This window comes from Aquarana catesbeiana, linkage group LG05 (assembly GCF_042186555.1).
Source record: "Aquarana catesbeiana isolate 2022-GZ linkage group LG05, ASM4218655v1, whole genome shotgun sequence".
Classification (NCBI taxonomy): Eukaryota; Metazoa; Chordata; class Amphibia; order Anura; family Ranidae; genus Aquarana; species Aquarana catesbeiana.
In genome coordinates this window covers 529,736,001-529,763,207 of record NC_133328.1, presented here as the reverse complement: position 1 = coordinate 529,763,207, position 27,207 = coordinate 529,736,001, and the positions used below count along the sequence as shown (strand labels likewise).

Below are 27,207 nucleotides of genomic sequence, written 5' to 3'. Positions count from 1 at the left end.
TGCTGTTTACGTTTGACGACAGACCGCCGCTTGGGTTCGCCTTAGCCCGAGAGCAGGGGGCGACAGGGGTGCTTTTTTTTTTTTTTTTTCTTTATTATTTTTTTGCTTTTTTATCTTATTTTTAAACTGTTCCTTTCATTTTTTTTTTTTTTAATCATTTTTATTGTTATCTCGGGGAATGTAAATATCCCCTATGATAGCAATAGGTAGTGACAGGTACTCTTTTTTGAAAAAATTGGGGTCTATTAGACCCCAGATCTCTCCTCTGCCCTCAAAGCATCTGATGACACCAAGATCGGTGTGATAAAATGCTTCCCCAATTTCCCAATGGCGCTATTTACATCTGGCGAAATCTAAGTCATAAAATGCTCGTAGCTTCCGGTTTCTTAGGCCATAGAGATGTTTGGAGCCACTCTGGTCTCTTATCAGCTCTATGGTCAGCTGGCTGAATCACCGGCTGCATTCTCAGGTTCCCTGTTGAGACAGGAGAGCCAGAGAAAAACACGGAAGACGGTGGGGGGGGGGGGGGCATTCCCTCCCATGGCTTGTAAAAGCAGTCTAGAGACTAATTAGCCACTAGGATTGCTTTTACATGAAAGCCGACCGCTGGCTGAAAAGAATGATACCAAGATGATACCTAAACCTGCATGCATCATTCTGGTATAACCATTCAAAGTCGTGAATGGCGTACCTGAAGACAAAAAAATGGTTAACAATAAAGCACAGTAAACGGTAAAGTATAAAAAATTGCATACCTGAAAAGCAAACATGATAAAACATAATAACAATAAAACATTGCAGAATAGAATACAGTAAAAAAGAGCAGAACAAGAGAGAGAGAATAGAGAGAGAGAGAGAACAATAAAACGACAACTATTTTTTTTTATTTTATATATATATATATTTTTTTTTATACTTTTTTTGTAACTAACTTTTATAACGGTAACCGGTTCCAGGTTAGGGTCTCTCAAAATGCGATGGCATCTTGGGAGACCCTGTGAAAGTGTGCCTAGTCTGTGCAATGCTGTACCCTACGCTAATACTCAACTAATGAATGGTAGCGTTCAAAACATTCACCAATGCAAAGACCAGGATTGTCAGGACAGGAGGGACAATAATAGCGGGTGTCACGCCTATATCCGCGCTTGCTGCAGACACAACATCTTTTTGGGGGGTTCGTTGGGTAGGGGTACTCGGGAGGACATAAAGAAAATGCCTCTCATGCAGCCGACTGCATTTGGTTGGGGATGTGAATGGGGGAAGTACGGGTGCTGCAGAAGCGGTGGGTTCCCAATTAGGATTGGCGAATGCAGCAGGAAGGGCACTATGGGCACGACGGGCCTGTGTTTGTCTTTTTGGTGGCAGCGGGACACTACTTGTGCTTGCCACCTCACCAGCTTGAACTGCACTTATGGGACTTGCCACGTCACCAAGTGTTACTGCAGTGCTGGTTTGACTACGACCGGGGTGTACTAGGCCGCTGGCGCTTGCAAGTTCAATAAAAAGCTACCAAAAAAACTGTTAGCGATCGCAAGGATCAGGCCTGACTCTGCGAACACTGCAGTTATGCGTTTAGTGTTTTGTAAGTGACAGTGATCGATCGATACTGCACTTGGGTGGGCTGAGCTGGGCCGGGCGGAGGGGCAAAATGCAGGTGCTAGCAGGTATCTGGGATGATCCCGCTAACACTGCGTTTTTGGGAACCCTAAACTGCTGGGGACGCTAGTATAGATCTGATCGGATCAGATATTGATCCGTTCAGATACTATACCACTAAGCGAGGTGTACGGTGCGTGCGTGGGTGTTAGCGGTACTGGCGCTAATCTGACGCTGCTTGGGGCTGGTGCTTGCCAGTTCACCAAAATACTACCAAAAAAACTGTTAGCGATCGCAGGGATCAGGCCTGACTCTGCGAACGCTGCAGTTATGCATTTAGTGTTTTGTAAGTGTCAGTGATCGATCGATACTGCACTTGGGTGGGCTGGGCTGGGCCGGGCGGAGGGGCAAAACGCAGGTGCTAGCAGGTATCTGGGCTGATCCCGCTAACACTGCGTTTTTGGGAACCCTAAACTGCTGGGGACGCTAGTATAGATCTGATCGGATCAAATATTGATCCGTTCAGATACTATACCACTAAGGGAGGTGTACGGTGCGTGCATGGGTGTTAGCGCTACTGGCGCTAACCTGACGCTGCCTGGGGATGGTGCTTGCCAGTTCACCAAAATGCTACCAAAAAAATGTTAGTGATCGCAGGGATCAGGCCTGACTCTGCGAACGCTGCAGTTATGCGTTTAGTGTTTTGTAAGTGACAATGATCGATCGATACTGCACTTGGGTGGGCCGGGCGGAGGGGCAAAACGCAGGTGCTAGCAGGTATCTGGGCTGATCCCGCTAACACTGTGTTTTTGGGAACCCTAAACTGCTGGGGACGCTAGTATAGATCTGATCGGATCATATATTGATCCGATCAGATACTATACCACTAAGGGAGGCGTATGCTGCGTGCGTGGGTGTTAGCGGTACTGGCGCTAATCTGATGCTGCCTGGGGCGACGCATATCACCGCCGGGCGATCAGGGGGCTAAACCTTTATTCGGTAATAAACGGCGGGTGCCCTGACACTAAAAAAAATAAACAAACTAACCAGCGTCACCTGTAACACTTAGGCTCGGTTCACACTGGGGCGACTTGGGATCCGACTTGTACGCCCTCAAGTTGCCCCAAGTTTTGTGTGCCTGGCATGTTCTACTGTGTTGTGTAGTGTTGGTGCACTCACAGTGAAGTCTTCTCTCCTCGGCGCTGCAACGGAATACCGAGCCGAGGAGAGATGACATCATTTCCTTTGCTGCTGTTTAGCATACAGCAGCAAAGGAAGTGATCTGATTGGCCGGCGGCGATCGCGAGGGGGGGGCCACGAACGGATGGTCTCCCTCTCACCTCTGATCGCCGCTGGACAAAAGACGACCGCCTCGGACCCCCCACCCGCGGAAGGCAAATCACGTATATATACGTGATTTTGCCTGTCCGTGCCACCTTGCCGACGTAAATCGGCATGAGGCGGTCGTCAAGTGGTTAAAAGAGCAAGTGTAAATTAAGACTATATGAGCATGGCTCATTGAGTCCAGCAAATCTCCCTCTTTCAGAGTAAAGAGAAGCCAGTACAGGGGCAAGAAGGTCTCCATGGGCCTTGTAGAATTCAATAGGAAGACCAGCCGTTCCCAGTGACTTCCCCAATGGAAAGGAACTAATGGCCGAAAGAACTTCTTCCGATGTTATAGGACGCACTAGCATATCCCTCTCACTCTCTGTTAGCCAGGCCAGTGCAACTGAGTCCAGCCAAGCCGCTAATTCAGCTGGCTGGAAATCAGGAGTCAACTGGGATGTATATAATGTCTGATCAAATTGCCGAAAAGTTTCCAAAACAAGCCATATCTCCTGAGGGGGTACGTATTTCCGAAATTGGAATACTAGGCAGTTCATGTTCAGCCATCATGGCAAAAAACCGACCATTACGATCCCCAATATGAACCACAGCATATTGGGCTGTTTTTTCATCCACTATGGCCTGCAAAGCCTCACTATTTGCTCGTTGAGCCTTATTAACCGCCTTAATGGTGGATATATACTGTCCTCTTGTATAGGCCTTAAAGGCATCCCATGTTATTTCTGGAAGACCCTGCATAAAATTTCCAATACTCGACTAAAAGAGGCAGAATTTTATTGACCACATCTGGATGTGAAATCCAGTGGATTCCCAATTTCTTCTGGGCTTCATCCCGAGAGTAATGAAGACGAAATGTGAACAGCGTTTAGGGACCATTAAAAAATGTGTCTTCAACATCTGTTTTTAATACCAGTGTGAACAGCACCTTACAGAGAATAGACAAATCATATAACACTAGCAGGGGTGCTTATAATGATCAGCTTTTATTTAAATAAAATCTTTATCCTAAAAGGAAATAAATAGTTTGCTGTAACCACTTAAAAATTGTGAGCTGGAGTTTGGCTTCACTTTGTTAGTGTATTTAAATCTGCTAGTACATCTAACACTCCCTCCTTCTAGACTGACAATGCTGCTGTCCAAAGGTGCCCCTGTGCTCCTTCATCCAGAGTGGGGGCACTCTAATGCAGAACGTGTATTACTGGCCAGATCACCAGGTGAAAACAGAGGGAAAAGAAAAAAAGAAAGGAGCCATCACATCTAATAATTGGCAAGCTGCAATTTTACATTTTGGGTTTAATATCACTTTAATGTTACTGGAATATTTGTGCTACCTGCACCATCACTTTATGATGACTTGTCAGTTCATGATTGAAGCTGTAAGAATAAGGATATGGAGACTTCTAATTTACATAAATAGCAGCTGGTAATCTGACAACTATTAGCTGTTGTCAGAACACAATAGCTCACTGGGGGAGATCACTGTACTAACATCGGATCTTTAGTACAGCGGCCCTGGCAGTTTTTTTTTTGTTCAACCTGCTGGGTTGAACAGAAAAAAAACTCAGTGTGCACCAGGCTTAACTACAATTTTAGTATTTGTGAACATCAATATCATGGCTTAACAATATATCTGGTAGGTGGGCATCCTTCCATTTCTGGCACACATACAGCATAATAGTCAGACTAAAGGGTATCATACATACTGGCTGAGGACCGCTTGCAATTTTTTCCCAGTAAGGCCCCTTTTCACATGATAAGCCCGCTCGGATCCGCCTGTCCGTTTTTCAGGCAGATCCGATCGGGCCATCCATTGACTCCTATGGGCAGGTGGATGTCAGCGGAGATGTTTCCGCGGACACCCGTCTGCCATCTGATCCACTCAAGACAGACGTATAGCGATATGTCTTCCATCCGTCTTGGCGGATCGGATGAGATCTGATAAAAACGGACATGCTGTCCGTTTTTATCCAATCTCCCCATAGAGATCAGCGGGGCTCTGACAGGTCCCTCCTCGCTCAGTGAGCTCAGCGGAGCAATCTTCCACTGAGCTGGGGGACTCCGCTGAGCGGATCCGGACCGTGTGAAAGGGGCCTTAGTTGAAACTTTCGCACTGCCTGGAGGTGAGCGAACCATCCTGGGTATGATTCACAATCTTTTTAAATAAATGTTAGTGGGACTGCAAGCCATTTTTTTTCTTTTTTAAGCCCTGGCTCACACCGAATGCGGCTTTGAAATCACGTGACTTCACTTGAAATCGCACAATTTCAAAGCCGCATATCAGTGCAACTTCAGGTGCGACTTGGCTGACACCTGTACGACTTTATGCACAGATGCCTATGCAAGTCGCACCAAAAATCTCCAAAAGTAGTGCAGGAACTACCTTTTTCAAATCAGAGTGGCACTGCAAAGTCAGCGTCGCACCGATTCAAACAGTTCCATTGCTGACAATAGGGTGCGACCTGACCTGTCAAATCGCATGACAAGTCGCACCGGTGTGAATGAGGACTAAATGGTGTGCTGGCCCTTTAATGTGTTTTTCTTTTTCTTTTCTTTTTTAACAAACACCCAGCTCAGCTTTCTTTTTAGAAGCTGACGATGTGTAAAAAATGCAGCTTTAGTTTGATTAATGCATGCATGATTAAAATGTTTTGTAAAATTACTGCTATTAATTGGACTTGTCGCATGGAGAGGAGGAGCCTGCAGGGAGCCCCACTGCAAGCAATGGTGAATAATTTCAAAGGAAGTCTGTCCTCAGACAAAGAATGGGACACAATGGGACACGTTTTGCTCAATGCAGAAGCCAAGTTTCTAGATCTTTAACCTTTTGTTAGCACAAACAGTGTTCAAATTTAATTTACAAATGATAATGAGATCTTCCAGAACAGTACAGACATGGTATACAGTACACACATTAAAGCGGAGTTCCACCCAAAAGTGGAACTTCCACTTACCTGATTCCCCCCTCCGCTGCCACATTTGGCACCTTCTCGGGGGGGAAGCGGGTACCTGTTTTTGACAGGTACCCTGCCCCCACTTCTGTCGGACCTCGCCATGTCATAGGTTTGGCTCCCTTCTCCTTCCCCTGCTGCCAGGCCAGTAAGAGAGCGCAGCGCGCTTCGCACATGTGCATTAGGGACCTGGCTGTGAAGCCGCAAGGCTTCATTGCTGGCTTCCCTTAACGGCAATGGCAGGGGCAGCACCTGACAGCCGATGGAAACATCGGCTGGGGTGCTGACATCGCTGGATTCCAGGACAGGTAAGTGCCCCATATATTAAAAGTCAGCAGCTACAATATGTGTAGCTGCTAACTTTAAATTTTTGGAGGGGGACACCGCTTTAATTCCCAGCCCCTTCCTTAACATTGCATAACAGAAGAAAACTTCAGTTTGGGATTTTTCAGAAAAGAACAGGTAAAATGTAAGTAGCAATTTTATTTTCTATTTTTTAAGTTATGCTATGTACAGTATATGTATGGGAACATGGTAACAAATCTAAAGTAGGTATTGTCCTAATTTAGCTGCAAAAGTGGAAATTAATTACCTAAAGTCAGTGCTGAGTCTTCAGGTGCATGTTGTTACCTGACACTGTTCCTTTGCCTTTCTCTGCACCCGACTGACAATTGCTCTATGACCTGCTTTGAATTCCCACTTCAGCCTTTCATTTGAACCTGTTACTATTACCAATTCTGTGATTTCCTTCTGACTATGTCTGTGACTTCACAGCTCTCCCCAACTTGGTAGTCAGCTGCTCATCTGCTACTTACTTTGGCCTGTGCCCTGACCACCCCACTGTCTACTGTTGCTGCGTTCTGGTTTAATCTGTACATACAAGGATAGTGACACCAGCAAAACAAAGTTACAGTCGTGCCTGCAACACCCTGCCTGTTATCACACATGAGTGTATGAACCCAAAGTCTAAAATGAACAAACATGTCTAATATACATTTATACACCTACTGGCACCTTATGAATGGAGGTAGAAGGTATAGTCTAGTGAAATCATGGCTATAATAATGTATACAGCAGATAATGGGGCAAGGTAATAATTATTTAAAAAAAAAATAATAAATAATCAGTTTCGTAATTGTACCTTTTTTGTTTTTTGATTGTAAATCAGGCTTAAGAGAAGACAAAATACAATAACGATAATTAGTAGACTCTTATATGTTAGTGCAACTGCCATTCTATCTGCTGGAAGAGAGGGAGAGAAAAAAAGACAGGAATTTGCTTGTTAAAAATTATATACATGCATTTCTAGATTGAAACAGCAAAGGAAATATACAAACAACACCTACGATGTTCTTGGTTTCGAGTGTTCTGTGAAGTAGTCAATGTCTTTATGACATGTAGAGTCAGATACAGAACAATGGTTAACTTGTCACAGTTTCCAGCAAAGGGCGTGTACTCAACTCATAAAAACAGATGTATCAATAACTCTCGGTGGAGCTGCTGGTTTAAAGCGGGCTGTTACCGTTACCTTTGCCACCTCTATTTCACCAGAACCGGGTGTAGGGTCCCGTTGAGTTTAATACCAGACAATGTAGGCACCGGACACTTGAGTATCTTTTCCAATGCTTTAATAAACATAAATTGAAGGAAGTAGCAGGAAAAAGGTAGAAGGAGAGTTGCAGGGAAGTTCAAATACCTTTTCTTGGTGTAGTATTAGGAATTGAGAGCTTGTAGATGAATGTACTCTCTCTTTATAGTTGAATCTTTGCCCGCCTGGATAGGTTTCTCTCACTAACCTAGCAGCCAGTACACAGCACGAACAAAAGTCTCTGCCACAGACTTGATTGGAACAGAACCTGTACAATCCTCTGCCACAGGATGTAATGGTTTAGATGAACAGCAAACACAGCACTAGAACCTTTACTGTAAACTAAAGTCAGTTTTTGTATTTTTGCACCATTGTTTTCTAGTATCTCTTTCTGTATTCTGTTGTATGCTGGTTACCCAGCATGCACCTGCACATCTCGCACATGCTCAGTGCAGCACAAGCAACGTAATAGTTTGCAGGTCGGGTTTCCATAGCAACAACAGAGTCAAAGAAAGTTGCCGCCACCCTTAACTAGGGAAACCTTTGCTCCTCCCCCTCCAGGAACCAGGAAGTTTATCTGCAAGTACATGCATTTTTAATCCAGAAAGCTGCTGCAAAAAGGTATATATATATATATATATATATATATATATATATATATATATATATATATATATATATATATATATATATATATATATATATATAATATCTCTTGCTATATATGTATCTTACAACCCATTTCCTGATTGGCTGGGAGGAGAATCTGTGTTACAATAGCAAATATTCATTCGCTATTGTCACACAACTGGGTGTGCTTCAGGAACAGTGCTCTGCGACCCAAGGCCACCCTTTCTTGAAGCCAATTGGAGCCCCTGGCTCTAATCATGTGCTTACAAAAAAAATAACCCCCAAATTGTAATCAATGCATCCGTCGCCCTGCATGTAGATATAGGGGCCGGGACGCATGGATGGGCCTACTTGATGTCTGAGTTCAGAGTTGTAATGGTACAGACAGGTTCGAGATTATAGAAAGGCAACAGTTACTCAAATAACCACTAGTTACAACCAAGGTATGCAGAATACCATCTCTTTATGCACAATACATTGAACCTTCAAGCAGATGGGCTACAACAGCAGAAGACCACACAGGGTGCCACTCCTGTCACCTAAGTACATGATATTGAGGCTACAATTTGCACAGGCTCACCAAATGTTGGCAATAGAAGATTGGGAAAACATTGACTGGTCTGATGAGCACCATTTTTGGGTGCGAGAATTAGATGGCAGGGTCATAAATTTGCATAAAAAACATGAAAACGTGGATCCATCCTGCCTTGTATCAATGGTTCAGGCTGGTGGTGGGAGGAGAGAGTACGAATTATTATAAATAGATTGATGTACCATGAAGTATACTGTTTGTAATAATTATAAAATTTAAAAAAATCTATTAACCCTGGTAAATTACTATCAAACTTTTTTTTTAATTTTAATTATAAAAAATAACAAGCAATCAATGTGTAACTGTGCTAAATAAAAAAAAAATATTAAATGAAAATTACTAAAAATAATTTCCTTATTAGCCTAAAATGGAAAATATGTAAAGCATATTTTTTGTGGTTTATACTACAGAGACAAATGTTGCTTGAGGAAATATGGGCACAATATCCAGAGCCAGAAAACAACCCAGCATTTTAATGTAATCCATTACGAAAGAGTTCCACATTGTAATCAACAGAAACTCAAGAGGAAGGTTGAAACGAACGTCTTGGTAATACGGAATGATGCAAGTGCGGAAAATTCATTCCCATGGCGACTCCTGTTGAATCGTTGTGCTGCCAGGAAATCAAAGAGGTGGCTGGCAGCATACCAGAGGGTATTGAGTGCATTACACAGTCGGAAGGTTTCTAAAATTTTTGTGTAAATGAACAAAATTTACAAGTCCACACCATCTGCCTGCATCTTAAAGGTCCACCCCCTGTCGATCCTGACAACAACAGGTATAGATTAAACAATGATGGTGGCTGCGGGGATCGGGTTTGGGGGGGTTGGATGGGGTGGAGGGGGGTAATCAGTGCTGGGGGGGGAAGAAGGGGGTGAAGGGGATAGTAAAGGAGACTGGGGGGAGAAGGTGGAGTGGCTGTGGGCAAGGAAGCGTCGGCATGGGTGGGGGGGCGGTCACATTAGAGGTTAATAACTCTGACCAGCGGGTTGTAATTCGCTGATCAGAGTTATAGAATTATTCAGCAGAGTCTGCTGAACAATTCTGATATAAGCTTATGGTCAATGAAGTGACCATAAGCTTATAGGAGAGGGAGATATTGGGGTCTGTATGGCGTACGGACTTGGCCACCTGTGGGCACTTATCCATAAGACTCTTTCAGAAACGAAATAATCTAACACCGTGCTTATGTTTTTTTCTTTGTTCGACAAGCATTGAAGGGGTGGTACCCTGGGGTACAAAAAGGTACATTTTTAAGGGATAATAGGAATCCTATAACCCCTAAAATTCTTATATTAATTTGCAAAGTTACCAGTTCTGTTTGCTTTTCTTCCGATGAAGCTTTTTTTTTTAAATGCTATCTTTTCTTTATCTTTTGTGACGCTTTACATATCTCTAAAGTTGTGTCTTCCAGCAGGAGGAATCAGTCCTGTTTGAAATTACAACATGTATGTTTGTATGATAATTGGCTGAAAATTTTTATTAACAGGAGCAAAGCTGACCAATTGGGTAAGGAAATTGGCTTGCCCGGGTTCTTCAATTTGCCGGTCATGAGGTTAGCTAGTTATCCATCCTCCCTCCTGTCAGTGATATTCTTTTCATTCATGTGGATGGTTCGCCACTTACAAAGTTCCAGTTTAACAGAGCTCTCTTAAAATATTGTAATTTCTTACATTTGGAGAATGTTCAGCTTACCTCACACTCTTTTAGGATAGGAGCAGCCACAGGGGCTGCCAGAATTGGTATGGACTCTGACAATGTAAAACAGCTGGGTAGATGGAGATCTGATGCTTTTAATTTGTATATGTTCCCTAACTCCTTTTTATGATCTTTATAGGTCGCCCAAGAGTGGTTTGGATAATCGGACACTCGTTTGTTTTTTGGGCGCAGAAGCATGCTATGTCTCGTTGCTATTCAGATAACCTAGGGCTGGATCGTGGATCTTTTCAAGTCTTCTGGAGAGGTAGGAGAGGCATGCTGTGGGAGGAGCTATTATTTGAATTCAACAGATTGCACCTAATTTGACCTGCTCCGAATAATTTAATTTTGCATCTCGGAGGTATCGATATTGGTCAGCAGAGGACTTTGGATTTAATTTTCCAGATTTATGCTGCGTACACACAGGCGGACTTTTCGACGGACTGGTCCGACAAACTTTCCAGCAGACTTTCGACGGACTTCCGACGGACTTTCTAACGAACAGACTTGCCTACACATGATCACACCAAAGTCCGACGGATTCGTACGTGATGACATACACCGGACTAAAATAAGGAAGTTGATAGCCAGTAGCCAATAGCTGCCCTAGCGTCGGTTTTTGTCCGTCAGACTAGCATACAGATGAGCGGATTTCTGGGTCCGGCGGAGTTACGACATAAAGATTTGAAGCCTGTTCCAAATCTAAAGTCTGTCAGATTTGTGTCTGGAAAAGTCCGCTGAAGGTCCAGTGAAGCCCACACACGATCAGATTGTCCGCCGGATTTGGTCCATCGGCATCCGTCAGACCAGTCCGGTCAAAAAGTCTGACCGTGTGTACGCCCCATAAGAGTTCTATTCATAACACTAAGATGGCTTCTCTTAATTTAGTTGTTGCTTTTTCTGAGATTGTTCCATGGTTACGCTGGTTAGAGTCGTTGGTGCTCGAGCATTTTGAGAAAGTGAGAAAACGAATAAACAAAGCAATTGAAAAGTTCATGTCTCCTGATTTTGGGTTATCCTTCCGCCATTTCGATTTAGAGGGGGTTCTCCCAGGCCTGTATAGAGATGTTGGGGTCCACCTATCAGAAGTCGGCCTGGACATATTGAACCTTGACTTTTAATCAATTATTGAACTGGCCACGGGTTTGGGGAATTTATGACTGATGGGATATGTTATATCCCACCTGTCTGGTGGGGACAGTTGTGTTCAATCATTTTAAGATGGGTCATTTATTTTGCAGCTCGAGTCTTAGGCCCCTTTCACACATGCGGTCTGCCTGAAAAACTGACAGGTGGACCTGAACGGACGCCCCATGCAGTTCTATGGAGCGACGAATGTCAGCGGTGACATGAAAAAAAAATTTAATTTAGGAAGATCTGCACTTAGGACGTGTGTGAAGGTTGCAGCCTCCCCCAATAAAACCCCATAAGAGGGCTCTAGAATATAGAAGGAAAGAAGAGCTGTGTGAAGTTGACACCCTATGTTTGTAAAACCGGAATAAAAATATACCATTCGTTTGTGCCACGTTTGTGCTGATTTGTGCCGCAAAAATGAGCGTTTGTGCCGTTCGGTTTCTGAGATATTAAACATTCAAAATAATGTAAGCCCCGCCCACTTTGCACCCCATGTTGCTGAATTTCAAAAACAAACGCACCATTCGTTTGTGCTGCGTTTGTGCTGGTTTGTGCTGCAAAAATAAACATTTTTGGTGCTTTTGTTGCGGCGATATTGTGCGTTATATTTGCTGCAACCCCGCCCACTTTGCATCACATGTTGCTGAATTTTAAAAACAAAAACTTGTTTGTGCTGGTTTGTGCTGCAAAAATAAACGTTTGAGCAAAATTGATCGTGATGCCGTTGATGCCGGGCAGTTTCAAGATAGCCCAGGGCCCAGCCATGGGCGAGTGAGTGGCTCCAGGCCCCTGTGTCCTGTGGTGGGGAAGGCCTTCGTATGCACAGGCTCGGTGAAACAGCTAGCAGGTCTGAAGATTCTCCATGGCAGCAGTTTTTGTATGTAAAAGCTCCCTGTTTGTTTTTCCCTCATGTGCCTTGCTGTCTTTTTTCTTTTTGCTTCTATGACGCCTGGAACACAAGTGCGTTCCAGGGTTTGGCTCTGGCTCGCTACTGCGCATGTGCGATCCTCGAACAAAGCCAAGGCTTGGTTTCGCGCATGCGCGGTGTGGCAGGGGACCCGGCGGCCGTGCAAGTGCTCTAAGGCAGGTTGCAGTCTGGGCACGGTGGTGACATCATTCCGGCGGGGATGTTTGAATCCCTGAGAGCCCTGTCATTCTAAGGATTACTACAGGCAGCTTGCATCAGCTCCTCAGGCCCCAGGTTCCCAGAACATGGTTAGCTTCAGCCTGGGGCTATGGTAAAAGAGGGAAGGGGGGCTAAGATGCCTCTTAAAGGGGAAGCTGCACTGCTATTTGTACTCCTTTGTTCCAGGACGTGTGAGTGTTCCTACAAGGCTGCAGGATCGCCTCCTATTCGTCCGCCAGGGTGCCATGGACAGATCACCGCCTCCGTGCGGCCAGCCCTCATGCTCTAGGTATGTGGGGCATGAGAAGGGGAGGGCCAGGTCCACGTGCACATGGACTGATTCCCTAAACATCACATTCTCCCTTCTCCTGTTTTTAGCCCTTCCAGGTCAGAACACCAGCTTACTGTCCAAGATGACAGGGACCGTCCTAGGCCGCAATGCCCACCTTCTTCATCAAGGTCCAGACGTGACTCTCCATCTAGGACCCAACATCAGAGGAGATGTTCCCATTCCTCCTCCCAACAGAGGAGATGTTCCCATTCCTCCTCCCAACAGAGGAGATGTTCCCATTCCTCCTCCAAAACACCACACCCACCGCCACAACAGCCGTTTTGATCACAGATCCTGCTGGGGTTGTGGGACCCGGGTCCCGGAAGTCAAGTCCTTATGTGACCCTTCGTGTGCCAAGGCGGTCGGGAAAAAGATGCTGAAAGCCGGCAAATGGAGACGCTGGTCAAACGGGTGGTGCAACAATCCCCCAAAGAGGTAAGTCTTATGCCCCGTACAACACGGTCGGACATTGATCGGACATTCCGACAACAAAATCCTAGGATTTTTTCCGACGGATGTTGGCTCAAACTTGTTTTGCGTACACACGGTCGCACAAAGTTGTCGGAATTTCTGATCGCCAAGAACGCGGTGACGTCAAGCACGTACGACGAGACTAGAAAAGGCCAGTTCAGAACCAAGCGCGGCACCCTTTGGGCTCCTTTTGCTAATCTGGTGTTAGTAAAAGTTTGGTGAGAGACGTTTCGCGCTTTTTCAGACTCGTGGTTTTCAGATCGTTTTCTGCAATTCAGTTTGTGCTTGTGGGTTTGTATCTGCTCTTCAGTGCGTGCAAGCAAGTTCCGCGTGACTTTAATTAGTCATTGTGTTCTTGTTCGTTCGTTACTGTTTTTCAGGTCGCTCTTCACAGGCCTTGCTGTTCTTCAGTGCGTTCTGTTACTTCGTTCTGAGCAGCCGACCGTTTTCTAGCCATGTTGCGTATGCGTACTCCTCGTAGAGTTCGTGCAGTGCGGGGGCTTGGTGTGGGGTCCTGACCTTGACACAAGTCCAGTCCATGAACAGGGTGGGGAGGAGTTCATGGACCAAGAATTGGTTGCTTCAGCATGACCAGTTCTGTCATATGCCTTTGCTCCGTGAGATCCGTGAGAATAATCCTGATGATTTCAGGAACTTTCTCAGGATGACGGACCCCGTATTTCACCGTCTGTTGGCTTCGCTGACCCCCTATATCAGCAGGCAGGATACTTGCATGAGGCAAGCCATCACTCCGGAGCAGAGGCTCGTCGCTACCCTGCGGTATTTGGTGACAGGGAGAAGCCTGCAGGACTTGAAGTTCTCGACAGGCATCTCCCCCCAGGCTCTGGGAATCATTATCCCAGAGACCTGTTCTGCCATCATACAGGTCCTGCAGAAGGAGTATATGAAGGTAAGATTTTTATCCTTTAATATCACATTTTATTGTATTTAATGTTTGCTAATATATTGTATTTCTTTCCTCATTCCCTAATTACCATGATTGTAATATGCTGTGAATGTCCCCTTTGTCCTCATGCATGCTGGATTTTTATGTAATTAATTTTTTAGGTCCTTCATACATATTTGCCTTCACTTACCTCCCCAGCATGCTCTACGGGCCCTATATTCACTGCATGTAGTCACTTAAAACAATGTATTTTATCAGCTCCATAGTAGTGCTTTACCCCAAACACCCCCTAAAATGTTTTTAAATGTTATTTTTGCTTTAAATTCAGGCAGAGTGGCAGAGGCTTTTTTTTTGTGGTGTCCCCAAATCATTTTTAGTAACCCTCCCTCCCCCCAACTGCTAAGTCAGCTGATCCCATTTCTATATCTATCCTCAATCATCTATGTGCTGACTTTGCCAAACCCATACACACTATACCCATCTCTTTTGTGCTCTGATTTATGGATGAATTCCCCGAAACATGTAGTGCAAGGGCCTGCCTGTATACTTTCAAATGGTACTGTTTGAATTTTTAAGATCCTATTATTATCTTGAGACAGGTAATAGCAGAATGTTCAAATGTGCTCAAATGTGTACAGTGTGTATTTATATCTTTGTATTCGGACACTTCTTACCTGTCCAGTGGGCTGCCAATAGTGTAACTAAGGAGGGGCTGTTCCAAGTAATACCCTGTATTTAGGCATTCATCTCTCAATGAAGTGAAGAGGGTTACCTGTCCAAGATTTCCACACATAAAAAGGATTAAGATTTCCGCGCTCACAGACCAAGGCTTGCAGCCTCCCCTTGCTCACCCCCGCAGGGATGAGATAGAAAGTGAAGATATGTGTGGGTAGGGGCAAGTGGCGCTACCTATATGGGTAGGTATCGGTTATGTATTAGCTATATAGCTCAAAATTACTTGTGTGCTCTCCTAGTAGTGAATAAGTGTGCTTGGGCAAACCCGTATAATAAAGTGTATATATGCCCAATGGGATAATTATCCCGTAACAAGAAAACCAGTTTACCACCAAAGTGTATATGTATATACAAATGTGACAGAAAATATCATCAGTACCATTAATTGTAAATAATAAATAAATATGACTGCACACAACTCTCTCCTATTCTATAAAGGATTAACCTTATTTTACAATTCGTTCTTATACTTCCTACAGTGGCTAATATAGAGTCTTTTATCCGTCCACATCCAGTGCCATCCACTGGTTACATATTGCCACTAAATATCCATTGTGCACAATTAACGTGACCAACCAATATATATATATATAAATAAGAAAAAAATGTGTATATAAAGTGATCCGTTGTTTCAAAAATATACCAGTTGTAACACAGTTGTAATATATAAAAAATTGTGGATAAAAATCAATATTGTGAAAGTTCTATCTTGAAGATACTTCATGCAGGAATTTTTTGAATGAAATGACTGTGGTGATGACAGTTGAAATCCAGTGACTTAGGTGCTCCCCCTCAAGGGTCCCCACTCACCCGCTCCCTGCACCCCTGCAGGGGTAAAAAGCATTTGGTATCCTCGATACTTTCTTGGAATCCGATGTGGTTGTCCAATGGGGTTATCCTTAGGGGGCTTCCACTCCAGGTGTAACTGTCCTTCAGGTTTAGGCTTTATCCTAAAAACTGCAGCACACTGTTGAACCCACTGTAGATCCAGCTAAACAGGAAGGACATATCTAGCAGTGAATAATCCTGTTTCCATTTGCAGATGAACACATGGAAACAGGATTATTCACTGCTAGATATGTCCTTCCTGTTTAGCTGGATCTACAGTGGCTTCAACAGTGTGCTGCAGTTTTTAGGATAAAGCCTAAACCTGAAGGACAGTTACACCTGGAGTGGAAGCCCCCTAAGGATAACCCCATTGGACAACCACATCGGATTCCAAGAAAGTATCGAGGATACCAAATGCTTTTTACCCCTGGAGGGGTGCAGGGAGCGGGTGAGTGGGGACCCTTGAGGGGGAGCACCTAAGTCACTGGATTTCAACTGTCATCACCACAGTCACTTCACGCAGGAATTTTTTGAATGAAATATCTTCAAGATAGAACTTTCACAATATTGATTTTTATCCACAATTTTTTATATATTACAACTGTGTTACAACTGGTATATTTTTGAAACAACGGATCACTTTATATACACATTTTTTTCTTATTTATATATATATATATTGGTTGGTCACGTTAATTGTGCACAATGGATATTTAGTGGCAATATGTAACCAGTGGATGGCACTGGATGTGGACGGATAAAAGACTCTATATTAGCCACTGTAGGAAGTATAAGAACGAATTGTAAAATAAGGTTAATCCTTTATAGAATAGGAGAGAGTTGTGTGCAGTCATATTTATTTATTATTTACAATTAATGGTACTGATGATATTTTCTGTCACATTTGTATATACATATACACTTTGGTGGTAAACTGGTTTTCTTGTTACGGGATAATTATCCCATTGGGCATATATACACTTTATTATACGGGTTTGCCCAAGCACACTTATTCACTACTAGGAGAGCACACAAGTAATTTTGAGCTATATAGCTAATACATAACCGATACGTACCCATATAGGTAGCGCCACTTGCCCCTACCCACACATATCTTCAAGATTTCCACACCCCCCATAATGTTAGAAATGGCCCATGAGAGGGGGGGGGGGGTAGGGGGAATATGATAGGTGTACCTTATACTTTGGTGTTGTTAAATTCCCCTTAATAAATGCTATCTGGAGGTTTCCCCAGAATGTTTGTGCTTAATCTGCTTGCCATGTTTCGGAGCAAAAATATTAATTTTTTTTTTTCCTCAACAGTTTCCTTCCACGCCACAGGAATGGCAGACTGTGGCCTCCCACTTTGCCCAGCGGTGGGACTTTCCTAACTGTGGAGGGGCAATTGATGGGAAACATGTCCACATCATCCCACCACCCAACTCGGGGTCGTACTATTTCAACTATAAGGGGTTCAATAGTATTGTGATGTTGGCGGTGGTGTCGGCTAATTACGACTTCTTGTATGTGGACGTGGGGAAGAATGGCCGGATGTCCGATGGTGGAGTCATCGCCCAGACTGAGTTCTACAGGCATCTCCAGAATGGCAGCTTGGACTTGCCAGCTCCAGAGGACAATGTGGAAGGACTCCCATTCGTGTTCGTTGCTGATGAAGCGTTTGTGCTGGGGGACCACCTTGTGCGGCCATTCCCTATGAGGACCCTCACCCCGGAACAGAGGGTTTTTAATTACCGGCTGGCCAGAGCCCAAAGAGTGGTGGAGAACACATTTGGAATCCTGGCCAGCCGGTTCCGCCTATTTCTGACACCTATCCATATGGCGGAGTATAAACTTAATCATATAATCATGGCGTGCTGTATTCTCCATAACTTTTTACGTAAACATTCGGCCAACTATGCTGGCTCAGTTGGGCCTGAGGCCGGAGTGATACTTGAAACAACAATGACGGCGCTTGAAAGCGGCCGTCCTGGCTTGCCCTCCCTGAGTGCCCGTGATGTCCGGTTACGATACCTGGAGTTCTTTGCGGCTTCAAATTTGTGAAGCCTTTTTCAAATAAAAAAGCCAAAAAAAGAAATTCTTTGTGGACATTTACTGCTTGTGTTTGTTTTAGCTGACCCTGACAGAAATGTGTTGAGTCCAGAAAATGGAGTGATTGTGTAACCTTATACAAAGCACTGTTGGGTGTTATTTACTAAAGGCAAAGACACTTTTCACTACAAGTGCACTTGCAACTGCACTGAAACTGCACTTGTAGTGCAAAGAGAATTGACCCTTAGGAAATAACCCCCATTTTCATAGAAAACACCAATTACATCACCAACAAAGTGTTTTATTAGCGTTGACACAATAATCCACACATTCTTGATTAACAATCTCTTTAATACCTGCACAATCACATGTGCATTTCGAAAAGGTTTTTCTAACAAGCACACATGTTTGTTGGTTTTCAATTTTTGGGGTAGCATTAGAAACCAGATAAAGGTCAATTTATTTAAGATAAAACAGGCATGTGTAAAACCAACAAGAAAGACACAAATCTTGAACTTACAAAGTTCACATTTGGTAGAACTTGAAGGCAATATCAGACATGAGTATTTAAGAACTGTGTTTGAGATTGCGTTCAGATGGGGTGAAGTCACCCCAGGAAAAGGCAAATTTGGAAGATGCACACAAATTTACCAATGTCAACATGTGCGACCTGCCATCACGGGGGATCAAGGGACATGTTTTGGGGGAGAAACCCCTTCCTCTCAGCTACTTTATTATAGAGGAAGGGGTTGCAACCCCAAAACGCGTCCATTGATCTCCCGTGATGGCAGATAGCACATGTTGGCACACTGTGTGCATCCTACAAATTAGGCTTTCCTCCAAATCTTGCAAACATTTTGAACATTAGAGCACACCAAAAAACCAAGGGATTGGGAGGGGTTTTAAACTCGCCCCAAAACATCAATGATGTTCTTATTTTTTTGGATAACATCATTGATGTTTTTCTTTAGGTTTTCCAATTGTAAATTACACCCCATGATCAGGATCTGGGCACTTTCTGATGTGAAAGGATCTGGATCCCCAACATCACGATCACCTAAAAAGAGATAAACAAAACAAAAACAGGTATCAAAAATATGCCGGCATCCATCTCTTACCTGAGCCTGTGGTCGCAGACACTCACCTGTTGTGGTGACTAGTTCCACCACGTCTTCTTCATCCTCCTGCACTTCTTGGTTTGGGGGAATTTCACCTTCTTCCAGAGGTGGGGGGTCTCTGGTCTCCTCGGATGAGGGGTGTCCGAGTCTTTTCTCCCCTATGTAAAACAAAAATGCTATACTTAGCACACAGTGATTTGATGGCAGAACTATAAATATGAAACATTGCTTGGAATTGGGGTACAATTATCTGTTTTGGCCGAGTGCAAAAATGTAGCGTTTTCAGTGTCCTTTGTAAAGCTTCAATACTTTACCTGTTTGGTACAAGCTTCACAGATGGAGACCCCCCATAGTATACACTGGAGCACCTGTGTGGCCCCCTAATAAAAATGGTGTTCTGGTGTCCCACACTAGTGCTCCAGTGTCCAGATGTGAAAACAGCTGCTGAGTGTCCTCTCCTTACACAGAATCTAGTTTGCATTTCATTCTAGTAACAAAGCCATCTACACAACCAAATTAGTTTCTGACAAGTAGGGCTTAAAAAATGTGGCCAAATGCATATGGCCTAAACAATGGTGTTTTAGAGGCCGAAAGAAAAATGTTTGATACGAACGAATAATGGGCCCATGAACATGAAAGTTGCCATTTAAAAATGTACACTTGTAAGAAAAGCACGTGGAGCAGCACGAACGTAATAAACATAAAGAATAGGAACACTGGACAACTACTTACTTTTTTTGCAGCACTCTCCGGATCATTCTGTACTGCTCATGTTCTCGTAATTTGAGGTCCGACCACCGCTTCCTGAGCTGATCTTTCGATCGTCGTACCCCGAATTTCCGTTGCAGACTTTTGACCACTTTCGCAATTATCTTGGCCTTTCTGACATTGGGGTTGGGGTAAGGTCCATACTTCCCATCATAGTCGGCCTTCTTCAGGATGTCCACCATCTCCAACATCTCCCCAAAGGACATATTTGAGGCCTTAAATCTCCTTCTGGATCGGGACATTTCCAGCTCCGGGCTTTCCTCCTCCTCCTCCTCCTCGTTGCTATAATTAGCACGATCCTGCTGTGTATCCGCCATTTGCTCTTCCCCCACTGCTCAGAACGAAAAGGGGCGGGGAATAGACTAGAAAGAACGTCAGGGGCGAGCAGAGTTACACGCATGCGCAGTGTGTATAAAGCGTAACACGCGTGCGTATTACATACGATCTGTGAGCGGAGGAAGGAGCATCAAACGCGTCGATCGTGATAACGAAGGTAAGATCTAAACTTGGGCCTATACTGCTTCGAAATAGAAGCCTAGATTTTAACAAGATTAGGAGAGTTTGGCCTGACCTTAGAGTTTGTCTTGTGTTGTGTCTTGCAGAGAAAATGGATGGCTTCAATGACCACAACTTCCTCCCCCTGTTCATAGACAAATACAAGGAGCTGCCCCATCTGTGGCAGGTGAGACATCCTCATTACAACAATAAACAAAAGAGGCAGGCAGCGCTGGAGAAACTGCTGGAGTTGGTGAAGCCGGTGGTCCCCACAGCAACCATCCCCTATTTAAAAACCAAAATTGGTGGCCTGAGGAGCACTTATCTTAGGGAGCGCAAGAAGGTCACAGATTCCCAGAGGTCCGGAGCTGCAGCAGATGACGTTTATGTCCCCAGGCTGTGGTACTATGAGAGACTGCGATTTCTGTCAGACCACACTGAAGTCAGGGGATCCCTCTCCACTCTTCCTTCCACTCTTCCTTCCACCCCAGCTGAGGCTTCCAATGTCCAACCTGGGCCTTGCAGCCAGGAAGAAGTGGAGGAGCCCAGCTGGAGTCAGGTATAGCATTCCTCTACAGATTTCAGAACAATAAAGAAATGATGTTTACTAGATGTTAGTATTGATCACTAATTGCTGATTGAAAAAAGTTTTTTACCTATCAATAGACAGTTTTGGGCAAAAATAATTGGGACATGAATGAAAAATGCTGGGCTCAGAAGGCTAGTCTGTTATATTTGTGAACATTCAATTTGCAACAGTCAGAAGGTGAAAATTGTGTGTGATTGATGAATAAAATACTAAAACGATGTCCCTTTTTCATACACAGGAAGACCTCAGCCAGGAGGAGGTTGTGGAATGTGGCAGTCAGGAGGAGGCGGGGATTAGTGACAGCCAGGAGGAGGCGGGGCTAAGCGTCAGCCAGGAGAAGCCTGGGACCAGTCGCAGCCTGACCGAATCACAGGTTCCTCCCCTCCGTCTTCCATATAAAAGAGCGAGGAAGATGACTCCCATGCAGGATTCTGTGTTCAGGCTCATTCAGGAGGCTTCTGCATCCCTCCGAGCCTTACCCACTCCTGAAGAGGCCTTTGCCTGCATGGCTGCCACAAAACTGCAGGGCATGCAGGAGGGTCAACGCAAGCTGTGTGAGGACCTGCTTTATAAAGTCCTAAGTAAGGGGGTGAGTGGGGAACTAACACCCAAGACCGACGTGATTGAGTTGGACCATCCTCCTCCTCCTCCTCCTCCTTCTCCTGCTGCCACAACTCCACCACCACAGCCACAGCATGGAAGGAAGCGTGGAAAGAAGACCAGAGAGTGATTGCCCTGGGTTCAGTCTGGTCTGCCAAAAGCTGCAGTCTCTTGTATGACCACAGCCTGGGGACATGTATGTCATCTGCTGCTTTCCCGATCTCTGGGACTTCTGGACCAGACTGCCCTCCCTTAGATAAGGACTCCTCAGGCCACCAATTTTGCGTGAAAATTATTGATGTCTGCCCTAGGGGTCCAAGGCTTCACCCACTTCTGCTGTTTCTCCAGCATTGCCTCCCTCTTTGTTTAGTTGTGACCCCTTAATAAAAGTTTTTTATTTTGGAAATTATACTCTCCTATGTGTGTTTTAATCGAAAAAGGACAGTTTGTTGGTGATGATTCAGGTACATTTCTAACATAAAATGTGAAATTAACAAGGGACAACAACACCAAACAATCTCCTACAGATTAAATAGAACAACATATCAATGGTGTTGTGGTAACTTGACCCAAAAAACACACACAAGAATTTTCACGAGTACAAAGAAAAATCCCAAAAACCAAAAATACGCCTTGAAAAAATACAAACCCTAAAAAAATTAATCAGCCTTAAAAACCAAAAAAAAAATAATTATGTCAGATGTGACAAATCAAAATATATTGAGGGAATCCCGAAAAATAGTAAAGAAATTAGTTTGTGAGAAGTGTGTGGGAGAAGGAGAAGGAGAAGGAGAAGGAGAAGGAGAAGGAGAAGGAGAAGGAGAAGGAGAAGGAGAAGGAGAAGGAGAAGGAGAAGGAGAAGGAGAAGGAGAAGGAGAAGGAGAAGGAGAAGGAGAAGGAGAAGGAGAAGGAGAAGGAGAAGGAGAAGGAGAAGGAGAAGGAGAAGGAGAAGGAGAAGGAGAAGGAGAAGGAGAAGGAGAAGGAGAAGGAGAAGGAGAAGGAGAAGGAGAAGGAGAAGGAGAAGGAGAAGAAGAAGAATGCGCTGTATTAAACCATTTTTAACATTGCAGCGTGACGAAAGTGCTGTATCCATTGCGAACGCTCATTTTACCTGACCGAGCTGTTCCGTGTCGGAATTTCTTCTGAGCATGCGTGGCACTTTGTACGTCGGAACAGGCCACACACGGTCGGAATTGACGCGATCGGATTTTGGATTTTTATCCCCTGCTCTCAAACTTTGTGTGTCGGAAAATCTGATGGAAAATGTCCGATGGAGCCCACACACGGTCGGAATTTCTGACAACACGCTCCAATCGGACAATTTTCCATCGGAAAATCCAACCGTGTGTACGGGGCGACACGCGGAGCCAGTCCACCACATTATCTGGCTCCCTGGCTGACAAGGCCCAGGAGGATCCGGGCCCATTCCAGCCTTATGATTCCTCTCCTGATTCCTCGCACAGCGAGATGGAGGGAGATGAGTTTATCGGAGGCTTTGACTTCACCCTGGTTTCTCCACTAATTAAGGCGGTCAAAGAGGCCCTTAAGTGGGAAGACTCTTCTACTCCCCCGGCTATACAGAAGAAATTCTTTAAGCACCTGGAGAAAGAACATTTACATTTTCCACTCCTTTCTGAATAAAAGAATATTATTGACGCGGAATGGAGCAAGGTAGATAAGAAGACCTCTATGTCAAGTAGAACCTCCAGGTTATACCCCTTCAAGGCTGAGGAAGTGAAACATCTAGAAAACGCTGCCCTCGTAGACGCAGCTCTGATGCGACTAGCTAAACGTGTCACTCTTCCTCTGGAAGATGCGGTATCCTTTGAAGATGGGCTTGAGAGAAGAATAGATCAAGATCTTAAAAGGATTTACGGGTCAGCCGGGATGGCTGGCATACCCGCCTTGGCCCTTGCGGCCATGTCCAAGGACATGGAGGTCTGGATGGAGAATGTAGACTCCATGATCAGAGGAGTCTCAGAAGAACTGGACAGGGGCTCAGTAATCCAGGAGCTGAAGCTGGTGGTGGCCTTCATGGGGGAGGCTTCAATCGACCTTATCCGCTTGTCGGCCCGGACTATGCTGTCCTCGGTCATGGCCAAGCGGGCCTTGTGGTTGCGCCCCTGGCTCGCTGACCCAGCATCCAAGCAGGCCTGGTGTAGGATTCCCTTGAAGGGTCCTCGCTGTTTGGTGACAAGCTGGATAGCGCCATAGCCCTGGCCACAGGTGGGAGGTCGGGCTTCCTGCCTCAGGTTAGGCATCTGTTCAATCAGAAAAGGCCTTAGCACAGAAGACATAGTACTAAGCGTTCAAGGGAAGCATGCTCTTAAAGACCTGTCCAAGATATCAGAAGGAATTGGAACAGAAGACAGGCATCCTTCCAGAAGCCCGCTAGGAGCCATGCGTCCAGTGGACGAAAGCTGGCTAAGCCATTTTGAGTTTGGGCCTGCCCAGGCGGGTCAGGTGGGGGCGCGTCTGCTTCTCTTCCAACACGTCTGGGAAAAAGCAATCTGGAACCAGTCCAGCACCTAATATACTTTACTTAGTTCCACACAGTACAAAGTTCCATCTCTCTCCCCGTGGAAAAGATTCCAGTCATTCAAGGAAGAATCTCATGAGCTCCGAGCTCCTCACACCTAAAAGCCTCGCAATGCTTAAAGATTATCGGAACAATGGTCTCTACGACCCCCATGGTCAACTGGTCTCTGGGGAGATTATGCTCTTTTCAGATAGGGTTTCTTCAACAATGGAATTCGGGGGACAACAATCAGTCCATTCACATAACTTCAGTGATGAGGAACAGCCTCTTTTGGTGTCTCCAGTGCAGAAATCTGCTCACCTGCCACTCCATCTCGTGGGTCACGGTCTTTACCGATGCCAGTGGTGCTGGTTGGGGAGCCCATTGCGGGTCAGAACTTGCTCAAGGCAAATGGGGTGCCCGTCTTCACAACCCAGGCTTGAATGTCCTGGAGTTACGGGCAGCCTGGTCTGCCCTCCAATCTTTCACTCATCTCCTGAAGGGGAAGTCAGTTTTACTAAAGATGGACAACACCACAGGGGTCTCATATGTGAAGAGACAGGGGGGCACTCAGAGCTCTACTCTGCTCCAAGAAGTCCAGCCCATCGTGTCTTGGGCTCAGAAAAATCTGGCCAATATTTCAGCAGTCTTAGTCCCTGGAGTCTAGAATGTCCAAGCGGATTTTCTGTCGTGCACTCAGCTGGACAACAACGAGTGGTCACTGCATGCGCAGACGTTCGAGTGGATCCTGTCCTTGGGAGCCAATCCCGAAGTAGATTTATTTGCATCCCCTGCAGTATTACACTCAGGGACGTTGCAGCAAGGCCTTCTGAATAGATGCCCTGACAGATCAGTTGAAGCTCTAACAGGGCGTACGCCTTTTCCCTGTTCCCGATCATCCTCAGATTCTTACGGAGGCTTCAAGCGGAGGCGGTCGAGGTGGTGATGATAGCACCTTACTGGCCGAACAGGCCATGATTTCCCCTCCTGACCAAGCTCAGCTTCCGGGACCGCTACCTCTTCCTCTCAGGCCGGACCTTCTTTCTCAGGGGGGCAGTCCTGCACCCTTGTCCGGCATTACTGAGACTGATAGTCTGGTTCTTGAGAGGGAAAGGCTGGAGTCTCTCGGGTGTGCTTCAGGAGTAATTTGCACCCTCATGGGCTCGAGAAGGGCAAGCACGAATAAAGTCTATGAGAGAATTTGGGCCAAGTTTGTCAAATTCTCATCCTCTATTCTCAGCTTTCCTCAATCCAGTCTAGATCTGTCTCTGTCCATCAGCTCTCTGAGTCCAAGTCTCTGCCTTGTAGGCCTTCTCTGGTACATCGTGGGCTGTTCACCCTCTAACTCTGCAGTTTTTCTGTGGGGCAACAAGACTCAGGCCCCAAAGAAGACCAAGATTCCCCAGATGGGATCTTCTCCTGGTGTTCGACTCACTGTCTAGACTAAGCCCTGCGGGATCTGCCCTGCTTTCTATTAAGGACTTTTCTGCAAGAGTGGCCTTTCTTGTAGCCATCTGTCAGGTACACACCAAGGCCGAGTTGCTGAGAGAGGCTCCCCTTGCAGCTGGGCGCACGATACCCTCTGGAAGTGGCACAGCGGGTATTGGGCACGAAGAAGCACGGGTCACCAGCAGGTAGCAGAGCAGCTGGAAGGTACTTCAAGTAGAGAAGTGATCCGTGCTGGGTGGCTGACACCTCACTGGAACTGGCTAGGCAGGAGCTCAAGCAGAGTCTGGAGATGAAGACTGGAGCCGGTTAAGAGGATGCTAAGGGTCAAACACAAAGGCAAAAGTCCAGGAACAGGCCGGGGGTCAAACACGGGTAGTCAGGCAGAAGAAATCAGGCTGAAGCTCAAACACTGGGATAAGGCAGAGGCAAAGTCCAGGAGCAGGCCGGGGGGTCAAATACGGGTGATCAGGCAGGTAGAGAAGTCCAAAAGATAAGCCGAGGGTCAAACACAGGAGGGGTTCAAAGCGAGGTCAAGGTCGATCCGGGTCACAACTGGCAGGCACAGGTACACAGGTTCAGGAACAGGTTACAGGAGCTGAAAAGACAAACCAGCAATGATACCATACACAAGGCTGACTTTTATAGGCCTGCCCGAGGGACTTCCGCTGTGCGCATGGCGACGTGCACTTGCTTGTGCGCTATGGTACATTGCGCACCCACATGCGCTGACCCGCAGAGCTGTGTGTTTGGAAGCGCGAACCCATCGGATTGCGCAGGCGCACAGGAAGGCGCCAATTCTGGTAGGTCAAGTTTCTACTAGTCCTCTGACACCATCCCTTCGGCTAAAAGGGTTTCTGAGATTGGGTCCTTGGGTCATGAAGAACCATTCCTGACTTTCTTCCCGGACCTCCTTTAGACGCTCTGATTTCCTCTTTGCTCTACACTCCGGCAACAAGGGGAAACGGGCTTCATCCAGAACGATTGTGACCTGGATCGTCCAGTCTATCTAGCAGGCTTATAGGGCTAAGGGCCTGGCTCCTCCAGAGGCGGTGACAGCACTCTCTACCAGGGGTATGGCGGCATTGTGGGCAGCAGCTCGGCATGTGGCTCCTGATGTCATCTACAAGGCGGCCTCATGGGCCTCCATTAATACCTTTATGTCACACTATTGCATAGAACCTGCTTCTCTATCCTCTTCGATCTTTGGTTTAAGAATCCAGTCAGTTGACGTGGAGAATTAAACTTCTTTTTATCAGCATACCCACCCCTGTGGTTTGGTTAGTTATTTTCCACACGTAGTCTGCCATGAAGTCTGTCAGGAAAACAGAAAATTTATTACCAAATATTTACCGTAATTTTCCTTTCCGGTTGGACTCCATGGCATATGGAGTTCCCACCCTTTGGTCATGAATTGGCTAATTAGGGAACACAGTCTCTAGTGGTGAGCTTAAATTTATGGGAGTGGGGTCCTATAGCATTGGAGAGGAGGCGGGGTTAATCCACACGTAGTCTGCCATGGAGTCTGTCAGGAAGAGAATGTTTACTGACATAGATGTTTTTCAAAAAAAGCTATTAAAAAAAGAAGTGACTTATATAAGAAAATTTGCTGGAGTGCTGTTTTGCTTGGTATACACCTGGTTTAAACTTTTGTTAAAAGAGAACTATGGCCCAACCTTTTTTGGCCTTAGTTC

General features: G+C 45.4%; 1 protein-coding gene across 4 annotated transcripts in view; it reads right to left on the bottom strand.

Annotated features, from left to right (window-relative positions):
• Positions 1–7,932, bottom strand: part of LOC141145232 (NXPE family member 1-like) — a 216,022-nt gene extending 208,090 nt beyond the window's left edge. For 2 of the 4 annotated variants that reach the window (XM_073631739.1, XM_073631737.1), the window contains exons 1-2: positions 7,238–7,932; positions 7,033–7,133 (exon numbers count right to left, since the gene is read on the bottom strand). Coding sequence is in view for 2 of the 4 variants with exons in the window: in XM_073631737.1 (XP_073487838.1) it covers positions 7,033–7,125 (93 nt within the window). In the remaining 2 variants the exon portion in view is untranslated. The remainder of the gene's footprint in view (positions 1–7,032; positions 7,134–7,237) is intronic. The other 2 variants (XM_073631741.1, XM_073631738.1) reach the window with 1 other exon arrangement.
• Positions 7,933–27,207: the final 19,275 nt, after the last annotated feature.